The sequence below is a fragment of the Scleropages formosus genome, chromosome 1 (genome assembly GCF_900964775.1).
Source record: "Scleropages formosus chromosome 1, fSclFor1.1, whole genome shotgun sequence".
Lineage (NCBI taxonomy): Eukaryota > Metazoa > Chordata > Actinopteri > Osteoglossiformes > Osteoglossidae > Scleropages > Scleropages formosus.
Window position 1 is genome coordinate 23310868 of NC_041806.1, and position 25550 is coordinate 23336417.

A 25550-nucleotide genomic window follows, 5' to 3' on the forward strand; every position below is an offset into this window, starting at 1 on the left:
ATTTTTTCGATTGGGTGCCTCGCGACGGACTGGCGTCTCGTCCTGGGTGGGTCCTGGGTCCCCTCCCCCCTCCAGCCTTGCGCCCTGTGTTGCCGGGTTAGGCTCCGGTTTGCCGCGACCCCGCTCGGGACAGGCGGTTTCAGACAGTCAGAGTGTGTGTGTGTGTGTGTGTGTGTGTGTGTGTTAAGGCTCGAACCAGACGTCACCAAGCTGCAGTTCACAGATCGACCACTGAGGGTCTGAAGCCCTTTTATAATACTTGTATTATTTGTAAGATTTACTTAAAACGTAACACGAGGTGAATCCCTGCTGGAAAACGCGAAATACTATTATAATTAACAGCAACCCGTAAAATATGCGCAATAGCTTTACCAAAACTTAGTTCAAACTCCTATATAATCTTCAAAAACAGCAGTACTGTGTAGTAAGGTAGGAGGAGTGAGCCGTCGTCCGCGAACACATGACCTGTGAGTGACAAGAGTATGGAAATTGTGTGGAAATTCCAGGCTGTGATTGGCTTATCGAAAGTCGATCGGAACCAACGGCAGGAAGGGGGCGTGGACTCAGGTTAAGGTTGCTTGAGAGCTCGCTCTTTGTAAGTGGAAGGAGCGAGAGCGGAAAGGAACGTCTCAGTGAGGCAATTCACGTTAGGAAACGGACTGGATAAAACAGGACTTGGACAGTATTGCTACGGCGTTTCGTCAGCGATGGAATAGTTAGGTAAGCGTCTGTTTTAATGTAAGCTCCGTTCGGGGGTCGACGGCCGGTAATAGTTTTGAAAAATGAATCTCGGATGAGAGTGCCGTTACATCCTGGGCGGTGGGTTTCTCAGCGCTGCTCGCGCTGCCTCCCCGCTTCGCGCGCGGCTACGTGCTGGTTTCTAGCGCCAGCCGCGCGCAGTTACCGTGGGGACTGTCGCACAGGTCACACAGGTGTGCGAGCAGCGCGGACTTGCTGGCTCGGGGCGCCACGGGGAGGTGTTGTTGGGCGTTATACCGCCCACCTAACGGTGCCTCGCTCTCCGACACGGACTCCCGTTGGCGAAGGTTGTTCACTTGCTTCCCTCTGCTCTGTCCACATGGCCGCAGGCAGGATGAGGGACGTGGACGTGGTCCCGGTGCGAGGGTGAGCGCCGGGGCGGGGGAGCGCCGTGTGCCCGGCGGAGCCACACCGAACGGAACCGAGCCGTGCCGAGCTGAATCGCTTTGGATGAGCCGCTGAGATGAGACGAGATGAGGCTCAGGAATGGAACCGTTGCCACCGCGATCGTGTTCCTCACGTCGTTCCTCAGCCTGTCGTGGTACACAGCCTGGCAGAACGGAAAAGGTGAGGAGAAGCATGATCATGTGCTCCTGCTGGGTACATTTCTCTGTGACCCATCATGGTCACTTACACTGGTAGATGTTCTTATGTATGAACTCCCTCGAGGAGTAGGAGTGAGATTCGAACTAGTAACCTTTGCACTCTAACGCAGCAGCCCTAACCTGGATGCTACATGCTCTTTTTTTTCCAAAAACAAATGCTATTTAAAATATAGCAAGTTGTCTTAATTATGCCAGTTGTTTGAGTATGTATGTCTGTGTAGATCAGGGGTACTCAACCCAGATTCCATGCCTTAAGGGAGTCTGTGAAGCACAGGCATGTGTTGAAAAAGTTTTAAAATCATTCCTGGGCTGTTACTACTGATGTAAACTTGTGTGAAGGTGATCACTTTCCAGGGCTATAAATTGAGCATATCAACAGTTTTATTTGTCTGTGGTATTGTTTTAGCACAGATTTCATTTAGCTCAAAACACAGTAATCAAGAATTAGTTTTCCTCCAATATTTAGATGTTATCAAGCTAAAATGAGCAGAGTGGGTAAAAGTGGTTTAAAACTGGTTCTGAAACTGGGTCACATCCTTATGTTTGCCTAGTTAGAAGGCCATGAGTCGTGTTTCCATCCTATCAGTGACTTTCATATCCATAATAAGAATATTGAAATATAGAACCCTGTTTCTTCCTGTGCACTTGATCATGGTAAAACCAAATTCTTGTTATGTTACTGGTCTGCTGGTGAAAATTCAGTCCTTACTGGCTACATCACAAATATATTTTTATTTATTGCAATTTTTCTACATCTTTGATAACTTTGATGGGCTGGTACATACATGTACAGGTGTGATTAATGAAATTCTCTAAAAGTATGACCCCTTTACTCAAAGTGAGTAGAAAAATCTGCAGTCTGGCCAGTACTTGGTTCATTTGATACTCAAGTTTCATTCTGATGAGGGGGTAAAATGTTTCTGGAATACCCTGTTAATCATGATATGAAAGTAGAATTATGCCCTGCTGCCACAGTTTCATATGGTCTAAAAATAGATATTGTTATGGTAATATTGTGCTTTTGGACTGACCTACCCATGGCTGCTTGAAGGATGTTCTCAATGACTTCTGTTTCTGCCACACTCAGTGGAGCTTCAGATGATGTATGTAGCTTCACTTATAGAGCAGGATCTTGAAGCACTCAAAGGGCACTGCGATAAGTTGTACCGAGGTAAATGAGAGGAACAGCTTATGCAGAATTGCCTCAATTCCTGTATGTCGAGAAATGTAGCACCAATGGCAGGGTAAAGATGTAACCCCTAGAATGGAAAAAGATCCCTTTGTAATGGTTGTAGTTTGTTATAGCTGATGAAAAGGTATGTGCTATAGTGTGTGTTCAACTTATTTTTTTTTGAAATCTGTTGTTCATGTTCTACAATTAAAGCATTTTTAGTTGCTGCAGGACAGTTGTATCCAGAGGGCTTTTTTTTTTAAAATTCTCTAAATACTGAAGAGAGCCAGCAGCAGATTGCACTAATTTCAAACTAGATCTAAAGTTCTTCATCCATGTCTGATGAGCGAGTGGCCTTATTTATGGTCTGTAGTGCCTCTTTGTTATGTCCAGATATTATTCTCTGAGTGTGACTGAAACTTAAATAGATGGAGTCTCCGAAGTGTGCAGAAGCCTGGTAAGAAACGATTAGGTGTCGTCATGCTATTCAGTGTTCCATCTTCTAGCATTAGACCTATGGTTTTACCTGCTGAATCTGTTTTTGTTGGATGATCCTTGAATGAAATGCAGTGAATTCAGTGGAAGAGTTAACTAAAGCGGTGCTTTCTTGGATATTAGATTGATGCTGAGCAAAGTTGTACACTGTAATGGTCTACAGGAAACTTCCCCCCTCCCTCCCCCCAGAGGGGGCTTTCTGAAACAGGAAATTTTTATTTTGAACACACATTTCTCCTTTGTAAAGTTGAGTTGATCAGCTTACAGTTTAATATCAGAGCAAACCTGAATTTTCTTGACAAAATAGGTAGGCCCTTGGATCTCAAACTGAGCAAAATACCATAAAACTTTTTGGAAAGTCAGCAAGGGGGGGAAAAAAAAAAAAAAAAAAACTGCCCAGCTTAAGATAAATGTTTAACAATTCTTTACTTGTAAATTCATTTTCTGATGCATCTGTTGCAGGAGTGATTGTGGCAAATTCAGTTTCTTCTTCTTTAAAAGTATGAGGGTTGGATTTTCTTGAATTGGAGTTCACTTGTTGGGATTCACAGATGGAGTCCTCGTTGGAAAAGGTGAAAGCAAGCAGAGAACTGATTGTGTGTGTTATGTCAGTGTTGAAGCATACGTACAGGCATGCACATGTATACAGGGGAGAAACTCAAATGGTATCTCACACAGCATTGGTCACCCTGGTGGACCACAGACTGCTGCTATTCTTACACCCTTTGGGTAATTCTGGGGTATCCTTAGCTGTGAAGAATTTCCACACTTTGACCATGAGGGGAACCTCACAGCTGTATTTGCATAGATTGTTTGTTTGGGCTTGCTTAGTTTAAAAAGTAAATTCCAGATGTTTTCCTCTGCCCTTATATGTGTTGTTCCTTCTCCCAATCATGCTGTAGTCCATGAAGTCCATTTCATTTTGGAAATGTTCTATTATCCAAAAAGAGATCATGAAATGTGTAGCAAGATTATAGAGGAGGAGCTTTGGGGGGAGGGGGCATGGTCTCCCACACAGCAGACAGACACCAGCACCACCAAAGCAGGGCAGAGGGGATGCCTGGCAACAAGGACCCACTTTGGTAGGAACTTGAGGCTTGGATGGAAGTAGAGGTTTGTGACATGCTTTCACCAGGTCTTGATTTAGTTAATACCTATCATATGATGATCATCTTACTGTCTTTCAAACATGTGGTTGAACAAGATTGTTGGCAGTTTGCTGATGTGCTGCATTCCTTGTCCCTTCCTCCTCTGGGTGCCACTGCATTCTGTCATACAGCCTGTGGAGCATCAGGGCTTTCCTCCCACTGGGCTAGTGAGGGATCCTTGTTTGTGCAGGAGGTGTGCTGTTTCAATCTTATGATGCACGTACCTGGGCTTACCAACATTTTACTGTAGAGAACAAGACAACGCAACAATTTTCTTTTCTGATGTAGCCCAGGTTCTTCTCATTTAGCTTCCTTTTGAAATTGTCTGGTTATGTCTTTAATATAAAGCTTTGCTTTGCCTTTCCTAGCAGCAAGATAACTTATTAGGCTTAGTTTGAGGTTTGGTAAACTGATCTTTGTTGCCTTTTGACAGTTTTCAACTTGAAGAATTCACCTTGGTCTCTGAACAATTTGGGTGAATGCAGATTTTTTTTTTTTTTTTGGGGTCTTAACCTTGTCTGTTGCTTCTGTGTTTTACTGTAAATTTGGTGTCACAGATCCAGAGAATGTCTGGGTAGAATCAACCACTGTGCTCTCATTAGCTTTTTGGACCCATCTGGATAGACTTGGGTGGCTGAGTAGACTCCTGTGTATGTGTTCTCTCTTCCTTCTTGACACATTGTGCTTCACATAAAACAGCAGAAATCTGCATTTATGATTTCTGGAAGAATTTTTCTTTCTTTCATAATCAAAACAAGAATGAGTTCTGGACCTGAAACTACATATTGCTCACTGGTTGACTCAAACCTGCTGGTATTGCATCTTTTCAGAGCAGAAAGTAGACAGTAGTTGCTTTAAAAATTGTATACTTCCAAATAATTAGAACAAACAGGTATGCAAAAGGTTAGTTTGTTCTGGTGTGAGGTATGTGAAAGGTACCTGGATGATGTACAACATTCACTCAAAAATTCAAGTATGGGTCCATTGCACTTTTACAATCCAGAAGTCCTACTGAAATATCTTGAACAGACTTTTTAAACCAAGCAAGCCCAAAAAATCTATGCAAACAGCAATTAGCCACCCAGTGCAGGGTGGAGCTATTGCCACATTGAGATTCCCCTCATGGTCAAAGCATGGAAATTCTCTACTGCTGAGGATATCCCAGAATTCTCCAAAGGGTGTAAGAAGAGTAGCAGCAGTGACTGGTCCACTAGGGTGACCAATGCTGGTCAAAGTGTGGAAATCACTCTTACCAAAAAATAGTGTCCTCTCCCATCATTGCTCAAAATCTTACAGACAGTGGGGTTTTGAGCACCCAAGCCCTTCGTTCCTTATTTTACTAAAAGTTGAGCACATCTTTTTGTGTTTTGCTCCTGTGAGGGCATCTGTGCATAAGTGGGAGTATGTAATTGCCATTTTTTCCATAATTTATATTCAGGAAGTATTTGTAAATGGCTGCCCAACTTGATGGGGTTCAGCAGAAGAAATGCTTTGTGCCCACTTCCTGTGAGATCTGGGCTAACTTCCTGTGGCAGACAGGGGAACATCCCTCTTGCAAATAGTTAACTTTATGAGTGATGGTTTTCTCATTCACATTGTGAAAGCTTTAAGATACTAGCTGTTTAATTTAGCTGTATGGGTAAGTAAGATAAACAGGTGGCAGAGGAACACCAGGGTGACTCCTGACTGCAGTCCTGCTGACACACTTGAAGGCAGGCTTGTTTATTTTCAGTTATTAGTTAAGGTACTGTAAAAGTAATGGTAAAAACAAGAACTACAGAGCAGTATAGTGCTTACTATGAACAATTGCAGTGGATTTTTGGGGGGGAAAAAAATCCTGCCCAAAATGGGTCTGCTGAATAGTAGGAATTGGTTCAGTTGAAGCATCCGCCCTAAGTTTTAAAGGGCAGTGTTGTCACTTCAGAGCTCTGAGGTGCTGATGAAACGGTAATTAGGTGTAGTGACGGTTTTCCGCAGGAAACCAGCAGTACGTTGTGGGTAGGGTGAGGTGGACCCTTGAGACGGGTGCTGTTGCCCAGCCTCCTGCTTTGAATGGGGCTCCTCTTCCTGACACACCCCCTTTCCCCTCAGACCTCTCAGATGGAACTGAGAACCACAGGATGTCTTGGTTGATAATGCAGGGGCTGTGTTCTTACCCTCTTGCTTTCCATGGGTACCATGAAATGCCAAACTAGAACTTTCACTGGAGATTAGTCTGTCAATGCTCTGTGAATTAGTGCACCTGTGTTTTTAGACCTGTTTACTCAGCTGTACTAGATCTTTCAGTCAGTGCAATAGTGTAACCCAGCAGAGCATTGAATGAGAAATGGCAGCATTCATTGTAAAGACCCATTGGAAGGAAGTCAGTGACTAAACAGTATTTTATCCCATTGTCTCCAACATAATCTGTTTTTGCCTTTTTCTTTTTTTTTTGGGTAGTGGATGTTGTCCTTTTTTTTTAAATCATAATATGACTAACAACTGTAAACTACTTCAGTCCTTGACTTTTTGTTGATCTTTGTTTAGTCTTCTGGCCCTTCCCAGTGTCAGGCCAGCAGGGATGTTTACAAATTGCCTGAGTTCTGGAAAGAGGTTCAAATACCTCAGTGCTTTCCTGCCTGGCTGTGTCTGTTTACTGTTTTTTCTTGTGCCAGGCATGCAAGCCTTGGCTGCTGGAGGTTGTAACGTGCACTGGCATTGAAAGAGAGGTAGTATTGCGATTAGAATCCTTATCAGGAAAGACCTGAAATCCCCTTCATGTTACATACCTCTGCAAGTGTGGTGTTCAGAACTGCTTTAAGTCACAGAGCTCATTTTCATCAGTCACCTAGGATGAGAATGACTGTCAAGACAGAAAGTAGAAGTCCGGAGGTGTATGGAGCAGCTATGGTCAGTCAGCATAGTGTTGTATCAGCAAAGATTGGAACACATGACCCTTAGGTTTGTTTCCCCTCCATGCAGCCATCACACAGCATCGTCCTGTTGTGATCATAAACTGATCCTTGCCAGGGTCTGTGCCAGTACAGATTTGTGGGCCTGCTCTCCACTGAAAGTGCTAAAAGAGGGGTTCACATTTCAGATCCCCACTTCTGCATGCCAGCAGCAAATACACCGATTGCTTGGTTTTTTTTAATTTAAATTCCCTGGAACATGGTGCCTTTTCTTGTCTCAGTACCCTGCATTAGATGATTAGATTCTTTAGAATCGAAATGGTGTCGCAGCCTTGTCTGATGCTCATGGGATGCTTTTAATCAAATATCCAGCAATGACACAGGCCAGTAAGTCCCTATGTGTTCCTCATCTGCAGATAGCTACTATAGCTATAATGCTGTAACTGTGAGCAATTTAAAGTGATCTGAAAAAGATAGAAATAAAGTCTTACCTGCTAAGAAAATCTAATAAAAAATATTGTCAGTGCAAGTAGATGCCCTTCCTAGTCCATTTCCATGTGATAGCAGAGGTTCTTCTGTGGGGTGTCTCTGGAGTGGAGCAATGTCTAAAGGCAGTATTATACTTCCGCAGAGGGGTCCTCCCAGTTCATGCATCTCTTTTGTTTTTGATCTCTCTCTATAAGCTTCCTGTTTTTTTTCCCCTTTTCTTTCTGCTGAGCTGGTTGTTTATGTGTAGGTGGAGAACTTGAGAAAGAGAGAGAGTGTGTGCATGCAAGAGGCCTAGGCAGAAATAATAAGATGAAGAAAAGACAGCGCAGATCAGCTACTAATCCCATTACCAGGCTAGGGATGTGACCAGGAAGAGGCTACAGCACCAGCTGGTACCCTGTGTGAAGGGGGGAGGTTGTGGGGTTATTGGAAATATGAACCTGGTGGACTGGTTCTGTTGGGTGCTAGCTGTGAGCAGGTCATCTACATGGTGGGGACTAACCTTGAGTGCTCATTTACACAGGGGAGCATATGATGTGACTAACCTGGGAATCTTCAGGTGTTACCTTGTTTCTACTCCCTCTCAGTAAACTGATGTGTATAAGGAAATGGCATGCCAGAAAAGATTACATTCCCATTTTATTTCTCACTTTATTTTTAGTAAAGGCTCTAAGGGCAAGCGATTGTGTTTGTCAGTAAAGGCAGTGTCACGGGGGCCAGTCTATCAGGGAAAGTGGATCCTCTGGCACATTGGCTTCCAAGTAAGTTAGCTTTGGCAGCTCTGGGGATCAGCTCTGTGTGCTTTGTCTAGGCTGCTGTGTGCTCTTCCTCTTCTACCCTATCTTTTGCTTTTGCACCATCCAGGCTTTACTTGCTGTAGAAGCACAATGTCAGGGTAACAAAAAGCAACAAATTGCGTTCAGTGGCCAGGCTGCCTTGAGAGGTGGTGGGAGGATGTGTGATGGGGGGGGGGGGTTCAGTGATCAAACCCTCAATGAACCACTCTGGGCTGGAAGCTGGAGTGGTTGTCCCTGCCACAGAGCACCAATTCATTGCCTTCACAACACCTCTTCTGTGCTTGATACAAGGGGGGGCAGCAGGGACCTGTTCTTATTTGGCAGATTTCTCAAAAAACCACACCACACTTCACAAACTTGTCCGGCTTGAATAAATTCCTCCTTTCTCCTTGCAGCTCGTTAGGGGGCAAGGTGGCAGGCAGAGGGGGTTATGTGTGCTGGAGGACGGCTTGCGTGTCTCAATGAAGCCTGCTGTACACCAGTGGGAGAAGCAAAAAGACCCCACTTTGCTGCTGTCTGGCAGCATGCTCACAAATCTGAGTATCAGGTCACATGGGGCTCAGATGTACTCTGCAAAGTGAGTTAAACACCACAGTGCAGCTCCTAGTACTGCCCTGGAAGGAAAACCTGATGGCTACATGTAGGCTGCTGACTCTTAACACTGCTGTTGCTCAGTATTAAATGTTCAAAAAAAGGTGCAGCACCTGAAAATAGGACACCAGTCTCAAACAGCAAAATGACACCACATGCAAAACAAAAAGAAAAGCAGATTGCTTGGGATGCCTTTGGGTTTCCTCCATGGACAACATGTGTGGGCCTTACTGTCTGTCAACCAGGTGTTGCAGTTTGTGCATCTGTGTAGCAATTCACACTTTTTTTTTTTTTTTTTTTTTTTTTTTTTAAGACCACCTCCCACCCTGTTGCTTCGACCGCTTTCTGCAGCTGTGATGTATATGTATATTTTAACTTACTTTGTTGCCATCCCCCCTTACTTGATGACAGCAAGTGATGCTGAAGGTGGAGCAGAATACTTCTGAGACTGGCTGAGGTGCTGAAAGTGTATGCAGTGGAGGTCATACTTCAGCTGCAGGTGCTTTTGTGTCTTACTGTTAAGTTTCATTTCAAAAGATGTTGTTTAAAGAGGTGGTCTCTAGTAAGGCATAAGCAGGGGGAAAACCCTTCTGCCTTACTCTCAAGAAAGGTGCTTTGTCCTTTGTGCTGTTAATATCTAAAACAATGATAAATTGTTTATTAAACGAGTAAATCGTTTCCTTGCAACAGTGACGACTATGCCACAATGGCTTCTGAATTAAATCTGAAAACTGGTTGGCCTTCATTAGGATGTTATTGGACTTGCTTACACTGCTTTAGCTGATAGCAATGAGTGCTTCATGAAAACAAAGATCAGGTGACGATTATATGGAATGATTAATATGTCTGATTGATGGCCTGGATTCAGAAGATCTTCTGAAAACTTGGCAAGTCTTGTCAGGCCACACCAGCGATGTTTTAAATGTATTGAATTTTAGTAATTTGTTGTTTTCCGTGATTTGAATTGGAGAAACAAATTTTAATATGAAGGGAAATGGGCGGTGTATGTGACCCTTAGGGGGCAGTTTATAGTGGTAACATGTAGTTTATTCAGCATATACAGTACCTATGAACAATCACACCTATGTTATCCAGGAGAGAGCAAGCACTGTTGTAAGATGCATGTTGCAGCAAGAGAAACTTGATATGTGTATTTATTTAAAAGCAAGTGCTTTTCTCCAAAGCAGTGTACATCTCTGAAAACAGGCCAGCGAAATGACATTTGCAATAAATTTGTGATTAGTCTTTGTGAGGTTTTGATCTTTTTTTTCAGTGCAGGGAGTGTTATTTCTGAAAACATGGTGGCAGGTATGTCAGCCATCATTTGATTTCTTGTCTGTTTCTTCATAATGGGCGGAACAAAAAAGAGCAGCAAATAGAAATGTCAGAAATAGTTTGTGTGAAAAGCAGCTCCCCCCAAAGTGTGAATTTGGACCTATGTCTGGATGTTGATTTTGATGGACATTGTCAATTTTTTAAGAAAAAAAATGTACAATTTCAAATAAGCATTTTTTCTTAATGTTCAGTGATTATGGTTTTCTGTGTTCAGTCTCCTAGTGTGATTTGTTCTCTCACATACCCCTAGAGGCCCAGTTTCCACTCAGTGTACCGCTGGACTCCCTAAGGACCTTTAAATGGACCAGGATAGCTGTCATCATCCAGGAAAAAGACCTTAGACTTTTGAAACTGAGTTGGAAAAAACTGTTAGAACTGTTTGAGAGTGATGCTTGCTTACTTTTGCTTAGTCACCCTTTGTTTAATTGTAAATGTTCCTTCTACAGAGACTTGGCCTGATACTGCAGTATTTAATGTGTTCAGTCTGGCTCCTCTATTTGGAAACCTTTAAGATTGGTCCTGTAAGGTCATCTTGGAATGGATGGTGTAGTGGCTCATGCTGAGGAGGGTACTGCATTTCCAGTGATCTCAGACTGGCTGTTCCTACAAGCAATGTTTGTGTGATGCCGATAGTCATAGGGTGTTGGTTTGGAGTGAAAATGCCTTTCACATGCCATTCTCTGAACAGCCGTTTGTTGTTGCCAGTGTTAGAGCAAACTCTTCCAAAACACTTGAGGCTGATAGGCCCGAAGGCTGTCTCCATATCCAGACTTAGTCATATTGAAGTGTCACGTGCAGTACATTTATTCATTTAGCTGATGCTTTTCTCCAAAGCAACTTACAATGTTAAGGTCACAATTATTACATATTTACAGTCATTTACCCATTTATACAGCTGGGTAATTTTACTGGAGCAATTTAGAGTAAATACCTTGCTCCTAGGGTACTATAGCCAGAGGTGGGTCCAATGGCAGTAGTTCTAACCACTATGCTACCAGCTGTCCATATTATTAGATATTATTCTGCTGTTTTCACCATAGGCTACAGTTCTTTGTCTTTCTTTCTTTTTGTACACACGTTTGTTGCTTCTTTTCTGGGACATAAAGATGGTTCCAAAAGATAAGATAGCGGTCAATGTTTCACAGGAAGGCCCTATGGCCAGGGTGGGTGTGAGTGTTTCGTCGGGCCCCAGAACGTGGGTTTTCGAAAGAGGTCCCAGTTGAGATGTGCATGGCTGATTTTAGGAAGTTGGATGCTTCCCACGCTCTTGCTGCAGAAAGCCCCAATGGACCTGACCCTGAATCATTTTTTACAGTCACATTTAGAAAGTAGCAAAAAGCAGTGGGATGGGGGTCCTCTCTTGAGTAATGGTGAATTCAGTGATTTGTCAGTCTTACCCTATACTGGTTGCAAGAGTAGTCCCTGGGACTTTTTTATAGGAAGTACAAGGGAATTCACAGTGACTGTCATATCACTGAAGTTGTGATGTGGCAAAGAGGTTCAGAAAACCTTTTATTCTTCCTATTTCATGAATACATAAAAGGACTTACCTGTTCAGCAAACACCAGACAGTATGGAACGGCCTTAACTTGGACATTTGCCAGAATTACCATAAGCCAATGGTAACAGGCTGAAGAAAACAAACACCTTGGAGATCAGATGCTGGTAAATTCCCCAATTCAAGAAGTATGTACATTTATTCATTCAGCAGGTGTTTTTCTCCAAAGCGATGCACATTTTACAAAAAAGGGCAGCACGGTGGTGCAGCAAGTAGTACTGCTGTCTCACAGCGCCTGGGTGGTGCGAGAGGATGTTGGTTTGATCCCTGCTCAGTCTGTGTGGAGTTTACGTGTTCTCCCTGTGTCTGTGTGGGTTTTCTCCGGGTGCTCCGGTTTCCTCCCACAGTCCAAAGACATGCTGTTCAGGTTCGCCCATAGTGTGTGAGTGACAGTGTTTCACTGATGTGTGACCCTTTGTAAATAGTGTATCTAGCAGTGTAAGTCACCTTGGTGAATAAGATGTGTGGGCTAATAACACTACATAGTTAATTGGAAGTTGCTTTGGATAAAAGGCGTCTGCTAAATAAACATAAATGTAAGGTAATATAGAAATGCTTTAAACCAACAGACAGTAATCTAGATGTAAATGAAATTCTTGAAATACAATTTGTCATAGCACTCCGTAAACTAGAATATATTACACAAGTTGCTGCATATAGTGTTGGTTTTTTGGGAGCATACAGGAGAATGAGTCTGAAACAGATGTTTTCAGACCTTCAAGGTTCTAAGTGAGAGGGGAAAGTCATTCCACCAGATGGGATCTGGAGCCAGAACCAAAAACCTTCATTCTTTTTGATTTTGGACTTCTTGTGTGTGGGACCATCAAATGACCAGAGGTGGCGTTGCGTAGCGGTCTGGATGTAGCATAGCGACCAATCAGGTCTTGTAGGTCATAACTAGTGTCCTGAACTTGATATGGGCAGCTACAGGAAGCCCATGGAGAGGTGAGGAGATATACATAAGAATGTTTTGGCAGGTCCAGTACAACTTGTGCAGCACCGTTCTCGCTCAGATGCAGAGACTCTAAGACCAGACAGGAGACTTGGATTAGTCCAGGTGGGATATCGCTGTGGCTTGGATGAGAATTTTCATCAAGATATTGCTATTCTGTCCAACAGAATTCTTGCCTTTGCTCCTCTGTAGAAAAGCTGATTGCCTACCAGCGGGAATTCCATGCGTTGAAGGAGCGCCTCCGTGTGGCAGAACACAGGACCTTGCAGCGGTCCTCCGAGCTCAATGCTATTCTGGAGCAATTCCGGCGCGCAGTTGCTGAGACAAACGGCAGCCGGGATGCCCTCTCCAACTTCTCAGGTGAATCTCCTTAAGTGACCAACGCACACAGTTTATGTAGTTGATTGGGCTTTTTTTGTTTTCTGTTCTAAAGATTTTTGTCATGGTTCTCTGTTAAATATTGTTTTGATGTAGGAGAATTGATAAAATTTAGCATTAGTGATGTTGGTGGTTCTGTCATGTTTGGTGTTGATGTTATCATATCCATTTGCGTGAAAATTGTAAGAATTTAGTTTCCTTCTCAGATGAGACCCAGAAGTTACTGAAGGAACTGGCCCACCGGAAACCTCTTCAGGTGCCAAACATATACTACCACCTGCCTCACCTGCTGAACAATGAGGAGAGCCTCCAGCCAGCTGTACAAGTTGGCCTGGGCAGGACGGGAGGTAAGAATCCCCGTGGGTGATCCCACAACTACAGAGCAAAAGAATCTTGAACCTGAATATTTTTTTCCAGAATTCCATGCGAGTCAAGGACAGACGTCCCCCGTACTTTCCAGAGCTACCCATAAAGTCTGATAGGAGGCAGTACTGAAACCTTGTAAAACATATGAGAAAATTTCTGAGAAATCTTCAAACCTGTTATAAGAGAACACCTCCATTACATAACATGATGGAACGCTAGTGTCTCTTTTTGTGTTCAATTGGGGTATCCCAGAAAGTTTGATTTGAGGTGTAGGAATGAGTCAAGCTTTTCTTACTCATCAGTTGCAAACTTCCCCAAACATTTTAACTTCTCACCAGCACTGGTGTCATTACACTTTCAGCCAAAACAGTGTAAAGATTTGTGCTCGTAGGTGATGTGTTGTTACTCATATCTCACTCTGAGGGTGAAGATACAGTTCACAGAAGCTTCATGAGTGTTTCAGGGCAATAGTCTCAGAATTAAGACTATTGTTGCCCACCTTTCTGTCTAGTCTGAATGTGTGTTTTGTAGAGATCTGGATCGTTTGTTTCATTCGAAATTCACGCTTTTACCATCAGTGACGAGTTTCCTCTTGTTCTTTTCCTGGGTGTGAGGCTAGCCTTACTTTTTTGTTTTATACTTTTTATTTAAATAATTCTATCAGTTGTCTTCATTTACAGTGGGTGTATTTTTTTTTTTTTGTAGTTGAGTGGTGATTCCTCAGTATTCAAGTCTGGTGGGGAAGATGAGGGGGTTGCTCAATAAATGTAGAGGAACCAGCAGTCTCTCTCTTTGCCTTTTCTGATGAGCCAGCCAGCTGACACACACACACAGCACTATTTGTGGCCTGCGTTCTGATGAATCACATCCTCCCCAGTGCTTTCGTTTGACACATTATATAAAGGGCGTGGGCTGGTTTTGTCCTGGTTCTTAGATGTGCAGCCCAGATAGGTGCAAGCAGGGAACACAACTTAGTGTTGCATGCACAGCTGGTACTCGATGCAGCATGCAGGGTAACAATGCAGCCTGTTTCAGGTAATGGTCCCTTGGATGTAGGCTAGGAACATTTCCTGGTCAATGACTTGCCTTCAGTCCTTCGTCCCACTTGGATGAAGTTGAGAGCCATTGTTTCTTTGCTGTGCGTTCGCAGAGGGTTTATTTTTAGATGTTGAAATTGGGACATTTTCTTTCATCAGTTAATATTTCCTCCAGCAGAATTGTTCCTTTTTGTTCCACCTTAAAAACAGCAAAAGGCAGAGCAACTGAACACTGGAAAAACTTGAGCACCGAATTTCTTCAAGTTCTAAAATATTCCTGTTTAGTATTTTGTACATTTTGCTTTTTATTAATTGTTCATATTAAGGGTTGACATATCACCCAGAAACAAAATTACTTTTTTCTGAGCTTAATACTGAATGTGGTGATTTAGGCAGAACCTGTAAATGTAAAACATATCGTAGTCTATAAATCAGTTCATGTCTAGAATTTGTTTGAAGTGCCTCATATGGAAACATCTGTAGCAGTGGATGTGTAACGCGCATTAAGAATCAAATTACATTTCAGGAACAAATGAGACTCTTAACTGTAAATTTGTGTGATGGTATGATGAAATACTCTTCAAAATGGAAACTTAGACATTTAATATCTAATAAATAGCTGCAGGAAACACTAAAGAAGTATCTTAGCAGTTGTGCATGTATGCACAACATATAATGGTATGGTTGGCTACCTGTCCTTCTGTATATCTGTTTTAGGCTTAAAATAGTCACCTAGCATGTAATTATGTACTGTAAAGGTACTGTCTGGATGATGTGTAATGGTGAAACCAAATCCCATAAATAGTGATACTCAAGGAAACAGGTAAACCACTGAGAAAGATGGGTATTTCAGACTTCCCTAACTCACCTTTGATAGGTGTTCTGGAGGTTTTAAGTGTGCACACTCTCACTCAGTCTGGAGTAGCTGGATAAGATGTCAGGCATGAATACTTTGTACATTTAAGCTGTATTTTTTTTTTTTTTTTTTTTTTAAATTAGAGTTATTGAAAGAAAGTGAAAAGTCAGTTTGAGCTGTCTTGATACTTTGACTTCAAGCTCTGAACCCCTCTTGTACAGTTGGTGTCTTTTCATTAACAGGTGGATTCTGTCAGGACATCCTCACAGGTTGCTGAGTCAGTCCTTCATAACCATTGCTTAATGTACCCCTTTTTGTAGTGCAGATATTCAGTGTTTTTAAAAACTGATAAGAGTATAGAATGAAAGCTCCACAAGAGAATTATGACCCCTCTTCTACTTTGTTGTTGTCCCTGTACATTCTTTATTTTATCAAGTGTTTGCTTTCCCTCTCCTACAAACTCGGATCAAAGTTTTGTAAGGTATGGGCTTGCTCCTTTTTAAACTGAACTTCTCTCTTGCATTGTTCACATTTGCTCCTGAAGATGATCATTCTACAGGGGCATGCTACATTAGATTTATCGTGGGTACTGAAAAATGGGGAAACTTTTTCCAAAATTTTGTGCAGTATTTTCCAAATCATCAGATAAATTCTGTAACATAGCAATGGACCAGTTGTGATGAAGGAATGCAGGTTTATTGGCAAATGTTATGGGTTAGTAAATTAGACATCCTTTTTGAGACCTGCTCTAGAAGACAAAGTATTCAGATTGAATCTGTTTCATGTAACGCTTCAGTTAGTCTCATAATTATTTAAGATGGCCACAAGTTAAACCTATTGTTTTTCTATATCTTTGGCATTGTGGATGCCACAGAGTTGGCGAATGTTGGCCGGTTGTGATTTCTGGTTTTTTGGGACATATGTGATTTTTGTTAAGGGAAAGACTTGTGTAAACACACATCTCATTGCCTTGCCGCATTGGGCAAAGCTGTTGCCATCACCTGACATTTCTTTGCTGAAGAAACAGCTCTGATAAAAGTGCACACAGGTTGCTTTTTCACTTGGCATTTGGGTGGTTCTGAAACACAGCGACTTCACATGTTCATCCTCCTGCTACTGTGTCTGGGGTTGTCACGCACACTGACTGCTGTGCTGAACAGGCTCCCAGTGGAGCACGCTTAGTAGTAGAACTGCCATGAAAGATGAGGGCCTTAGTGACTTGCTATAGTTATTGGCTTGTGTTGCTGTTGGCAGCATTGTGCTAAATTTCCATTCCTTTCTGTGTTTGCAGATTTTATGATGCATGGATTTTTTTTTTTTTTTTTTTAAACTTGCTGTTTTATATTGAATTTAGGTGGTCTCTTGAAACACTAGGGCCCTTCCACAGGCTATGTTCCTCATCAGAACAAATTTATGCTACAGCACAGATGTATGATGTGGAGCCCACTGTTACGTGTCTTATCACCTGCAGTGTCCATGGTCATGGGGATCCCCACGGTGCGGAGGAAGGTGAAGTCTTATCTGGCAGAGACACTGCACTCACTGGTGGACAAGCTTTCTCCTGAGGAGCGACTGGATTGTGTATTTGTCGTCTTTGTGGGAGAGGTAAGGTTTACCTCTGGTTTCATCTGGAGTTTCTGGGGAAAGGTGTCTGGATCTGAGCTACCTGAAGGAGACACGGACATTGTGTGTGTGTGTATGTGTGTGTGTGTGAGAGATATATTTTGGCTGACCATTGAGGACTATAGGGACTAGAACACAAATTTATTGACAGGAGCCCCTCTGTCTCTTAACCCTTGTCTCTTTCAAAAAGTGCATTAAAGACTTCATTTGGTGGGGAAATACACATACGCGCGCGTGCGCACATAGTATCTGATGCCGCTTGTCCCAAGCGGGGTTGCGGCAAATTGGCGCCTAACCTGGCAACACAGGGCGGAAGGCTAGAGGGGGAGGGGACACACCCAGGACGGGACACCAGTCCATTGCAGGGCACCCCAAGCGTGTCTCAAACCCCAGACCCACCAGAGAGCAGGCACATGCCAAACCTGCTGCACCACCGTGCCCCCCAGTGGGAAATACAATATATTTTTCAGTATAGCAGTAATGGCATGATTAACAGCAAAAAAGGACTGAATTTATCAATATCTTGACAAATGTAAATACTGACAGTAAAATGTGTGTATAGTGGATGCTGTGTTTAATGTGATCTCTCCTTGTTTTGTTTGACAAGATTGCTAAGTATTGCTGAGCCTAGAGATAGGACACGTCATTGATAGAGTGAAATTGTAATGCCTGCAGGAATTGTGCGTAATTTCTGGTGTATACATTATGATTTACAGTGGAAGATTAAGGAAGGAGTTTAGAGATCACCCCAACATCGTGTTAGTGTTTCATTGCTAATTAGCAGTTACTGCATTCTGTGCGATGTTGGGCTTGTAAGCCATTGCAGTTGAGGACGGATAGGACTGGTCATGACAATGGGTCTGTTTTGTTCAGATTGGATTCCGTTCTGTATAAATTGTTGTGCACTCCTACCCACTAACCCACCACCTCTAAACTTCCAGAATCACCCACCACCTCCTCTGCGTTGGCTTGTCACACATGTTCCTTTACAACCTAGTTATTTTATTTGCTGTTTAAGGAGGAGTTTGTTCATTTCACCTGCAAACTGGGTGAAACCAGTTCGTGAAGGACACACTTTTAGCATTCTTGTTTGCACACAATAACTTTCCTAGCACCTTCTCAACATCCCTTGGCATATCATTTAAATTGCTACAGTAAAAAGCCTATAAATCATGATAGTTGGAATAAAAGGGAAGAGCTGAATGGAAGAAACTAAGTGTGGCTGTGAGCGTATCACATGCCGAGTGAGCGTGTGCTGTGCTTCTTTTCACAGACGGACACAGACTATGTGCACAGTGTTGTCGCCGGTCTGGAGAAGGAGTGAGTGTCCCTCAGTATTCATCCTAGGACCCTGTGCTGTCAAACAGGCAACGTGTCCTCAGACCATCCTCCTCTGTAGTACACACCAGAATTACTGGGGTTTTCAGAACCAAAGCAGTCACATTACTTTTGCATTAATGACTGTAGCATCAACAGCAGTATTTGCTATTTTGTACATACACTGCTGATGTGCTGTGTATAGGGCAATTTGGTTTTTATTTAAGTGTCAGATTTTGCCTTTACATTGTGTGTTGTCACCTGCTCTGTTAGTCATTCATGGTAAACTTGTCTCTCCACTGTTCACATTTGTTTGGTTTCTGCCCTGTTGCAGGTTTGCAGCAGAGTTCAGCTCTGGGCTGCTGGAGGTGATTTCACCACCGGCTAGCTATTACCCTGACCTCAGCAATCTGAAGGAGACCTTCGGTGACTCCAAGGAACGCGTCCGGTGTGGCATTCTTTTTCTATTATTCACGCCATTATGATATCACACAGGATCATATTGTCTTCTGCAGCACCAAAAAAGTATCTTAACTAGGAAGAGTAAAAATTTGAACTGTGGTTGTAATCCTAGGAGAGTGGTTTGCTGGTAGCTCAGAAACCTGACTTCTTTTCCCACACTTCTGGAATTAATGAATATTTGAGGAACACAGATCTTTGGTTTAGCAGTGCTCAGGCATCTGCAGTCACTGAAGCAGTGAAGGGGTCAGTCAATTGTTCATCATTTCATTCTGTCCCCCTCCACATCTGTTTTTCACACACTCACTTTAAGGAGACAGTGCTCTTACAGAAATTCCTTCTGAACAATTTATTTATATATAAAACTGTCCTAAAGACTGTTCTGTTGCTGGTTACCTTTTTATTTGAGTTTTCTGGTTTACTTTAATACTTGTGTATTTCAACTTTGAGTGTCTCTTGTACTTTTATCATCTTTAGGATTTTTGACTCAACATGCATACTTCTGTTTTTCCAGTCAGAATCCCTAGTGATGCTGTTATATAGGGTTTGTGTTTTTCTGAAGGAATGGTCTGTGGTCTGCTTAGGAATGGTCTGTGCTAGTTACTTCTGACCTGTACTTTTACTTAGTCAGTGATCAATGCATTTTCATCCCTAACGCATTTTCCGTTTCTTATAAATAGGTGGCGAACAAAACAGAACCTGGACTACTCTTTCTTGATGATGTATGCTGTGAACAAAGGCGTTTACTATGTCCAGGTGTGTAAGGGTGGATGATATACTGAAAGCTTTTGCAATGTTTCTCCTTGCAAGCCAGACTAATGTGCCAGTTCACTGTATTTAGACATTAATTTCTACATTTGTGATCAATTCTAATGTATATTTAAATGCAATTGGTTCATGTTCCTTAGCTCAGAAGAACATATGCTCTACGTACACTTTCTGTCACAAAATCAGAAAAACCTTTAAAGTATTGTGTTCCAAACCTCTGCTGCCAGTGGGTTACCTTGGCAACAAGATTCTAAGACAGTGAAGTGCATATTAAAACAAAGTTGTTTTGATTTTGTTTGCACAAAAAGATGTTAAACTTCTTTTTGTTAAAAACAAGTTGCCATGGGGACGCTAGTGGCTGACGTATTTTGACTGACCATCAACCCCCGCAGCTTTAACTGCAGTCAATATTTTCTGTTTTGTACGAATAGTTTTTTTTTTTCCTCCCTGGGGCCAAGAGTAGCTGAATCCCCTGAACAGAAATGACATTAGAAGCACTTGTGCTTTCAGCCGGAGCCCTTGGGTGGCACTACACAAAACCAGCTCAATTTCCATAGAAACACCGGTGCACATCATTACTCTTAAGGGAAGAAAGTGCAAAAGTAAAACCTGAAAGATTTGTTGCTTTAATTCTGTTTGACACCTTAATTTTAATTGTTTTCCTTGGGGGGTTCAAATTATTAGACTCTTTCTTCTTTTATGAACACCACAGGGTTACAGCAACATGCAGGTGGAAATGGTACATTGAGGTATTGCAAATATGTTTACATACTGTACATGGTGCTTGGGCTTAAGGTCAAAACAATATATGACAGGTATGGTCATGTAGCCCTTCTCAGTAACTTCCAGTAGGGTGTCCAGACATTCAAGAATCTTAGTTGTCATGCAAATCAAATGTCTGTTTTTTGAGTGGGAGAAATTAACACTTCAGTCATCCACACATTTAGAGGAAATGTCTGGGGTAGACTACAACATTAAACTACATTTCTTTGCCAAATATGTAAGAGTAGTCAGTCTGGTTAAATTGCAACCCAAACTTTTTTTAAAAACTTTTTTTCACAAGAAAATAGTTTGGAAAAAATTTTGTTTTTTGGATGGTTGTATGTACAAGGTTGGATCTTATCATATTCCTGGAATAGGTATATCAGAGTGGCTTTACATTTAAAGCACAGCTGAGATGTTCCCGGGAACATCATATGAAGGTGCAAAGGATTGAGGTGGATACTGTTAATGAGCCTGAAGTTTTATTGCTGGATCCTGAGAGCATTACATTTACATTTATTCATTTAGCAGACGCTTTTGTCCAAAGCGACATACAGCTCAGCAAAAGTACAATTTATGCATTACATTAAGAGAAGGAGACATAGCTGCAGACATGAAAATCTCAAGCAAACCTAGTTTGTTACCCACCACTTACTGCGCTGAGGTTCATCGTTCGAGTAGGTGCATAAGACACAGGATAGTCAAATCCCAATACCCTCCCACCAATTTTTTTTTTAATATTATCAGATACACAAGTGAGCAAGTACAATGCCAGAGTAGTGGCTGAATAAAGGTTGTAACTGGGGATGCTTATGGAGTTACGATGTGTGAACAGTTACACCGTAAATGAAATGGAGAGATCTTGGGCGAAGTGGATCTGGAAAAGGTGAGTTTTCAGACCCATCTTGAAAATAGACAGTGTTTCCGCAGTTCTGAGTGTCAGGGGAAGGTCATTCCACCACAGCAGACCCAGATCCGAGCTTTGCCTTTTGTGCGTGGGACCCACCAAGCGAGCAGAAGTAGATGAGCGAAGGGGCCTGGCTGGGGTTGTAGCGGTTGATTAAGTCTTGTAAATAGCTGGGAGCAGTTCTGTTGATGCATTTGTACACAGTAACCAGGGTTTTGAATTTGATTTGGAGAGCAGGGAAGTCTTTAGCACATGTAGATGACCATTCATAATCAAAGACTCAAACTTAGTTGTCATCACCATCAGAGATTTCAAGGCTTATAGTTCTGCACTGAATGTTTAAAGCAACTTGGTGTAAATACATTAATACCCTACACGGAACTAAGCAGCATTGTCTGAAGGTGGGAGTAGTGAATATCTGGTTGGTGCTCATGTGTTTTTTGTTGCTGACCCTCAGCTTGAAGATGACATTGTTGCCAAGCCAAACTACTTTGCCACCATGAAGAACTTTGCATTGCAGCTAGCTTCTGAGGACTGGATGATCCTGGAGTTCTCCCAGCTGGGATTCATAGGTGAGGGAGGGGTGGGGATTGGTGGTGAGGTTAACAAGGCCGCTAACGAGCGGATGTTGAATTATTCACACCGCAGATTCCCCCTGAGGGGCTTCAGTTTTGGCATATGCCTGTGTCTGCCTGAAATGCTTTTATCTCCTTATCCAAAAGGAGGAGTGGGGGGGGGGGCGGGAATTGGCAGTATCTGCCTCGGCTTGCACTTTTGAGTCACGATGGGAGATATTTCACACCAGAAGAAATAAAATTGCTTCCAGGGTGTACTAGTTTAGGCGTTGGATGGTTTGATTGCTTTTTTCATTGCACTGCAAGGCAACCCTAAACCTTGAAGCGATATCTGCTGAGGAACAGCTTAGTAGACTTACAAAGGGTCTTATCATGGGACTGTATGTGGACTCTCCCTGTTGCCACCACGACCCTAGAAGGACAAGCAGTCAAGAAAATGGATGGATGTATCTAGATTATAGTGTCAGCATAAGCAGTAGCAGAAAACATTGTGTAGAGACTTTCAAATTAATTTAATTTCTACAGAATGTCACGTGTTCTCCTCCCTCTACCAGGAAAGATGTTCCAGGCGCCAGACCTGAACCTGATTGTGGAGTTTATCTTTATGTTCTACAAGGAGAAACCCATTGACTGGCTGCTAGACCACATCTTGTGGGTCAAAGTGTGCAACCCCGAGAAGGACGCGGTACGTGTGTGTGTGTGTGTGTGTGTGTGTGTGTGTGTGTGTGTGTGTGTGTGTGTGTGTGTGTGTGTGTGTGTGCGCACAGGGACTGTGCCACACTTAAACATGTTTTTACTCAACATATTTCAGCCCTTCATAGGAATAAGTCATTTTTTTGTGGTGCCTCAGCTTTATGTAAACACATAAATACATTTTTCTCTCTTGCTTTGTCTGTTACAGAAGCACTGTGAGAGACAGAAATCCAGTCTCCGTGTGCGGTTCCGCCCCTCCCTCTTCCAGCATGTTGGCCTGCACTCCTCTTTGGCCGGAAAGATCCAGAAACTCACAGTAATCCCACCTCACTGCACACATGCACACCATGCCTCCTCGTTTCAACTGCTGAGCTCCATTGTTCGTTCCAGCTCTCTCATCACGACTCACCTTGAGAGCTTCTCTGTCCGCAGTGCATTATGAGAGCTGTTCCTGAGAGTACGCTCTCCACTCAACAGATAAAACTTTGTCACTTCTCAAGGCATGCCTCTCACTTGATGCTGCTGGTTTGTGAAGAATGACTGACCCCATTTTGTTTTGAGTGACAGCTACAATGTGCTCTCATTTTGAGTACCTCTGTTGTGTTCCTCCTCTCCCAGGACAAGGACTTCCTGAAGCCATTGCTCCACAAGATCCATGTGAACCCTCCTGCAGAAGTCTCCACCACACTGAAGGTATACCAGGGCCACACGCTGGAGAAAACCTACATGGGTGAGGACTTCTTCTGGGCCATCACCCCCACTGCTGGTGACTACATCCTCTTCAAGTTTGACCGGCCTGTCAGCATTGAGAGGTGAGCAACGCAATCATCGTTTATTTACCAGTTTGCTTTCTATACGTATGTGTGTGCATGCTTGGGCTGTTTTTGCTTTCTTGTCAAAGTTTTATTTCATAGGTCTGTTTTAGCAGCTTGTTGATCTAAAGCAAGATGTCAAGGTTTGTATCTTGACTGGAAGCAACAGAGTATGGGAGGGGAACTCAAGCTCAGAGGCTGATTATTGCTGCTGGAGGCTTAAACCTCCTACCCAGGAGTTTTCTGGGGGTGGTTCAGTGCGTAAAACCAGTGATGCAACCTTTCGCTCACACCTTGTTCGTTGTTCCTCAGGGACACTGGTTTATCAGGTTTTCTGCAGAAACTGTTGACTCTGGGGAACATTTGGAGCTGTACATTCCATTGCCACTATTTTATCTCTAACAGTGGGGAAACTTCCAGAGCTTTTCCTTGTATCTCCCTTTTGTATGTCAGTGAGAAACTTTGAAACACAGGGAAAAGTAAGATGTTCCCAAAGGGGCTGTCCTTTAGCTTGTACGGTTTACTTCTAATGGGGTGAAACACTGAATTTTTTTCTAAAGTAATAAAGAACACTGGACATGTTTTTTTTGTTTTTTTTTTTTTTTTTTTTTTTTTTTTTTAAAAAAGGGGTTTGCAAATTCAATTTCCAGAAAAACGTTCTGCTGTTTTCATTCTTCAACAGAACCAAAACAGTTTCAGTAAAATTGTAAACTCTTCCTGATTTTACAGCATAAATGATAGAGCACATAACACAAATAAAACTACAGTTCTTTTATGATTTGAAAGTTTTCAAACCCAGGAGGTACATAACCCACTCCTGTCGGGGACTAATCCCTGTGTGTCTCTATGCTAATGAGGGAGGCACTAAAATAAGAAAGTGAGCTGTGCTCCTGACTCCCCTGGCCCAGTTTGCCACATGACAAGACCTCTTTCACAGCCGGAGTGCAGGAGCGTGTGTGCATGCGTGCGGTTTAGCTGTGTCTCTGGGGCAGAGCTCTGCAGTCTGCACAGTGGCAGAAGAGCAATACAGAATGGTTAATTTGTGTCACCAGTGTATGGGGAACACAAAATTAGGAAATTTTAAAAATAAAGACTGCACTTGGTAGTGTTTCAGAGGTTAGTTTTGTTTCTCCTTTTCTACCACTCAAGAGAGCTGAACAGAATTTGGTTAGTGTTTGAAGTAAACAAATGATGGCACAACAGACTACATAACTAAAATTAGTTTCCAGCTATATTGTATGAAGGCAATTTTTCATGCTAATAATGGCAAATGACATCAGAGCCGTCAGTCACATGCTGCGTATTCTATTACCTTCACAGCCTTGTATTGCTGACATAGTGCTGCAAGGACACCGGAAATGAGTTTGCAGGCATTTGTGTGTGTGCATCAGTGTATTAGTCTATGGTGACATACCTGTAAAATTCAGGGAAGGTGACTTATGGGTGTTAATGTAGTTGATTTATATGTATTAATTTTGTAGCAGGCCCAAACTGCTGTACTGTAACCATGGAGTGAACTCCTGCTTTTTACTGCCATCCTTGTCAGCTCCCCTTTATCCAAACTGCCAGCTGGCACACACATGACTTTGCATTTGTGTTTGTAGTGGTGTCTGTAGTCAGTGAAGTTGTGCTACCTGTCATGTTAGGAAGAGGGGAAAGTAAATATGTGATGTGTGCCTGAGTTTAGGGCTCACGTGTGCTAAAGGTCACGGTACCACCTTTACTTCATGATGAAGAGCTCAGATGTGTACATGGCAAACCTGGAGGAGGAACTGAGGGGAAACCTAGCTGTGTATAGAGAATGTTGAGCATGCTTGTGGATCTGAGGGCCGATGACTGTAGAGAGAGTGTTGTCACTGCTGGTGTGCTGCAGCTCTGAGTGAGGCTGATGTTCTGCTCTTATAGGGTATACTGGGCCAGGGTATGCTTTACCATGGCAACTGGGCCAAGGGTAGGCAGCAGTTGCACAGCACAGTTTGTCTAGGGGCTGAAGGGCTGCAGAGGCAGGATGCCTCTGCTGACAGACATGGGAGCACAGTTAACTAGGCTGGGGAAGATGAATGGCCCTTCCTGTTATCCATTTGTTAATTCCTCCCTCTGGTGTTTTTGTTTTAGAGTCTCTTGGCTCTCGAAAGCTGCCTGCTTATATTCCTCTTCATGCCAAAAAGGTGAAAAGCACCCCATCACAGAGGGTAATGGAGGCAAA

At 42.8% G+C, this 25550-nt stretch overlaps 1 protein-coding gene across 1 annotated transcript in view; it reads left to right on the forward strand.

The window, feature by feature from the left end:
• The first annotated feature begins 568 nt into the window (after window positions 1-568).
• LOC108933191 (alpha-1,3-mannosyl-glycoprotein 4-beta-N-acetylglucosaminyltransferase A-like) overlaps window positions 569-25550 on the forward strand; it is a 28762-nt gene continuing 3780 nt past the window's right edge. Inside the window, exons 1-12 of the mRNA XM_018750075.2 lie at window positions 569-720; window positions 1089-1326; window positions 12984-13151; window positions 13376-13516; window positions 16900-17033; window positions 18325-18371; window positions 18703-18816; window positions 19508-19583; window positions 21722-21836; window positions 22394-22524; window positions 22741-22848; window positions 23151-23344. Of these exons, the coding sequence (XP_018605591.1) occupies window positions 1233-1326; window positions 12984-13151; window positions 13376-13516; window positions 16900-17033; window positions 18325-18371; window positions 18703-18816; window positions 19508-19583; window positions 21722-21836; window positions 22394-22524; window positions 22741-22848; window positions 23151-23344 (1322 nt within the window). The 5' untranslated portion in view covers window positions 569-720; window positions 1089-1232. The remainder of the gene's footprint in view (window positions 721-1088; window positions 1327-12983; window positions 13152-13375; window positions 13517-16899; window positions 17034-18324; window positions 18372-18702; window positions 18817-19507; window positions 19584-21721; window positions 21837-22393; window positions 22525-22740; window positions 22849-23150; window positions 23345-25550) is intronic.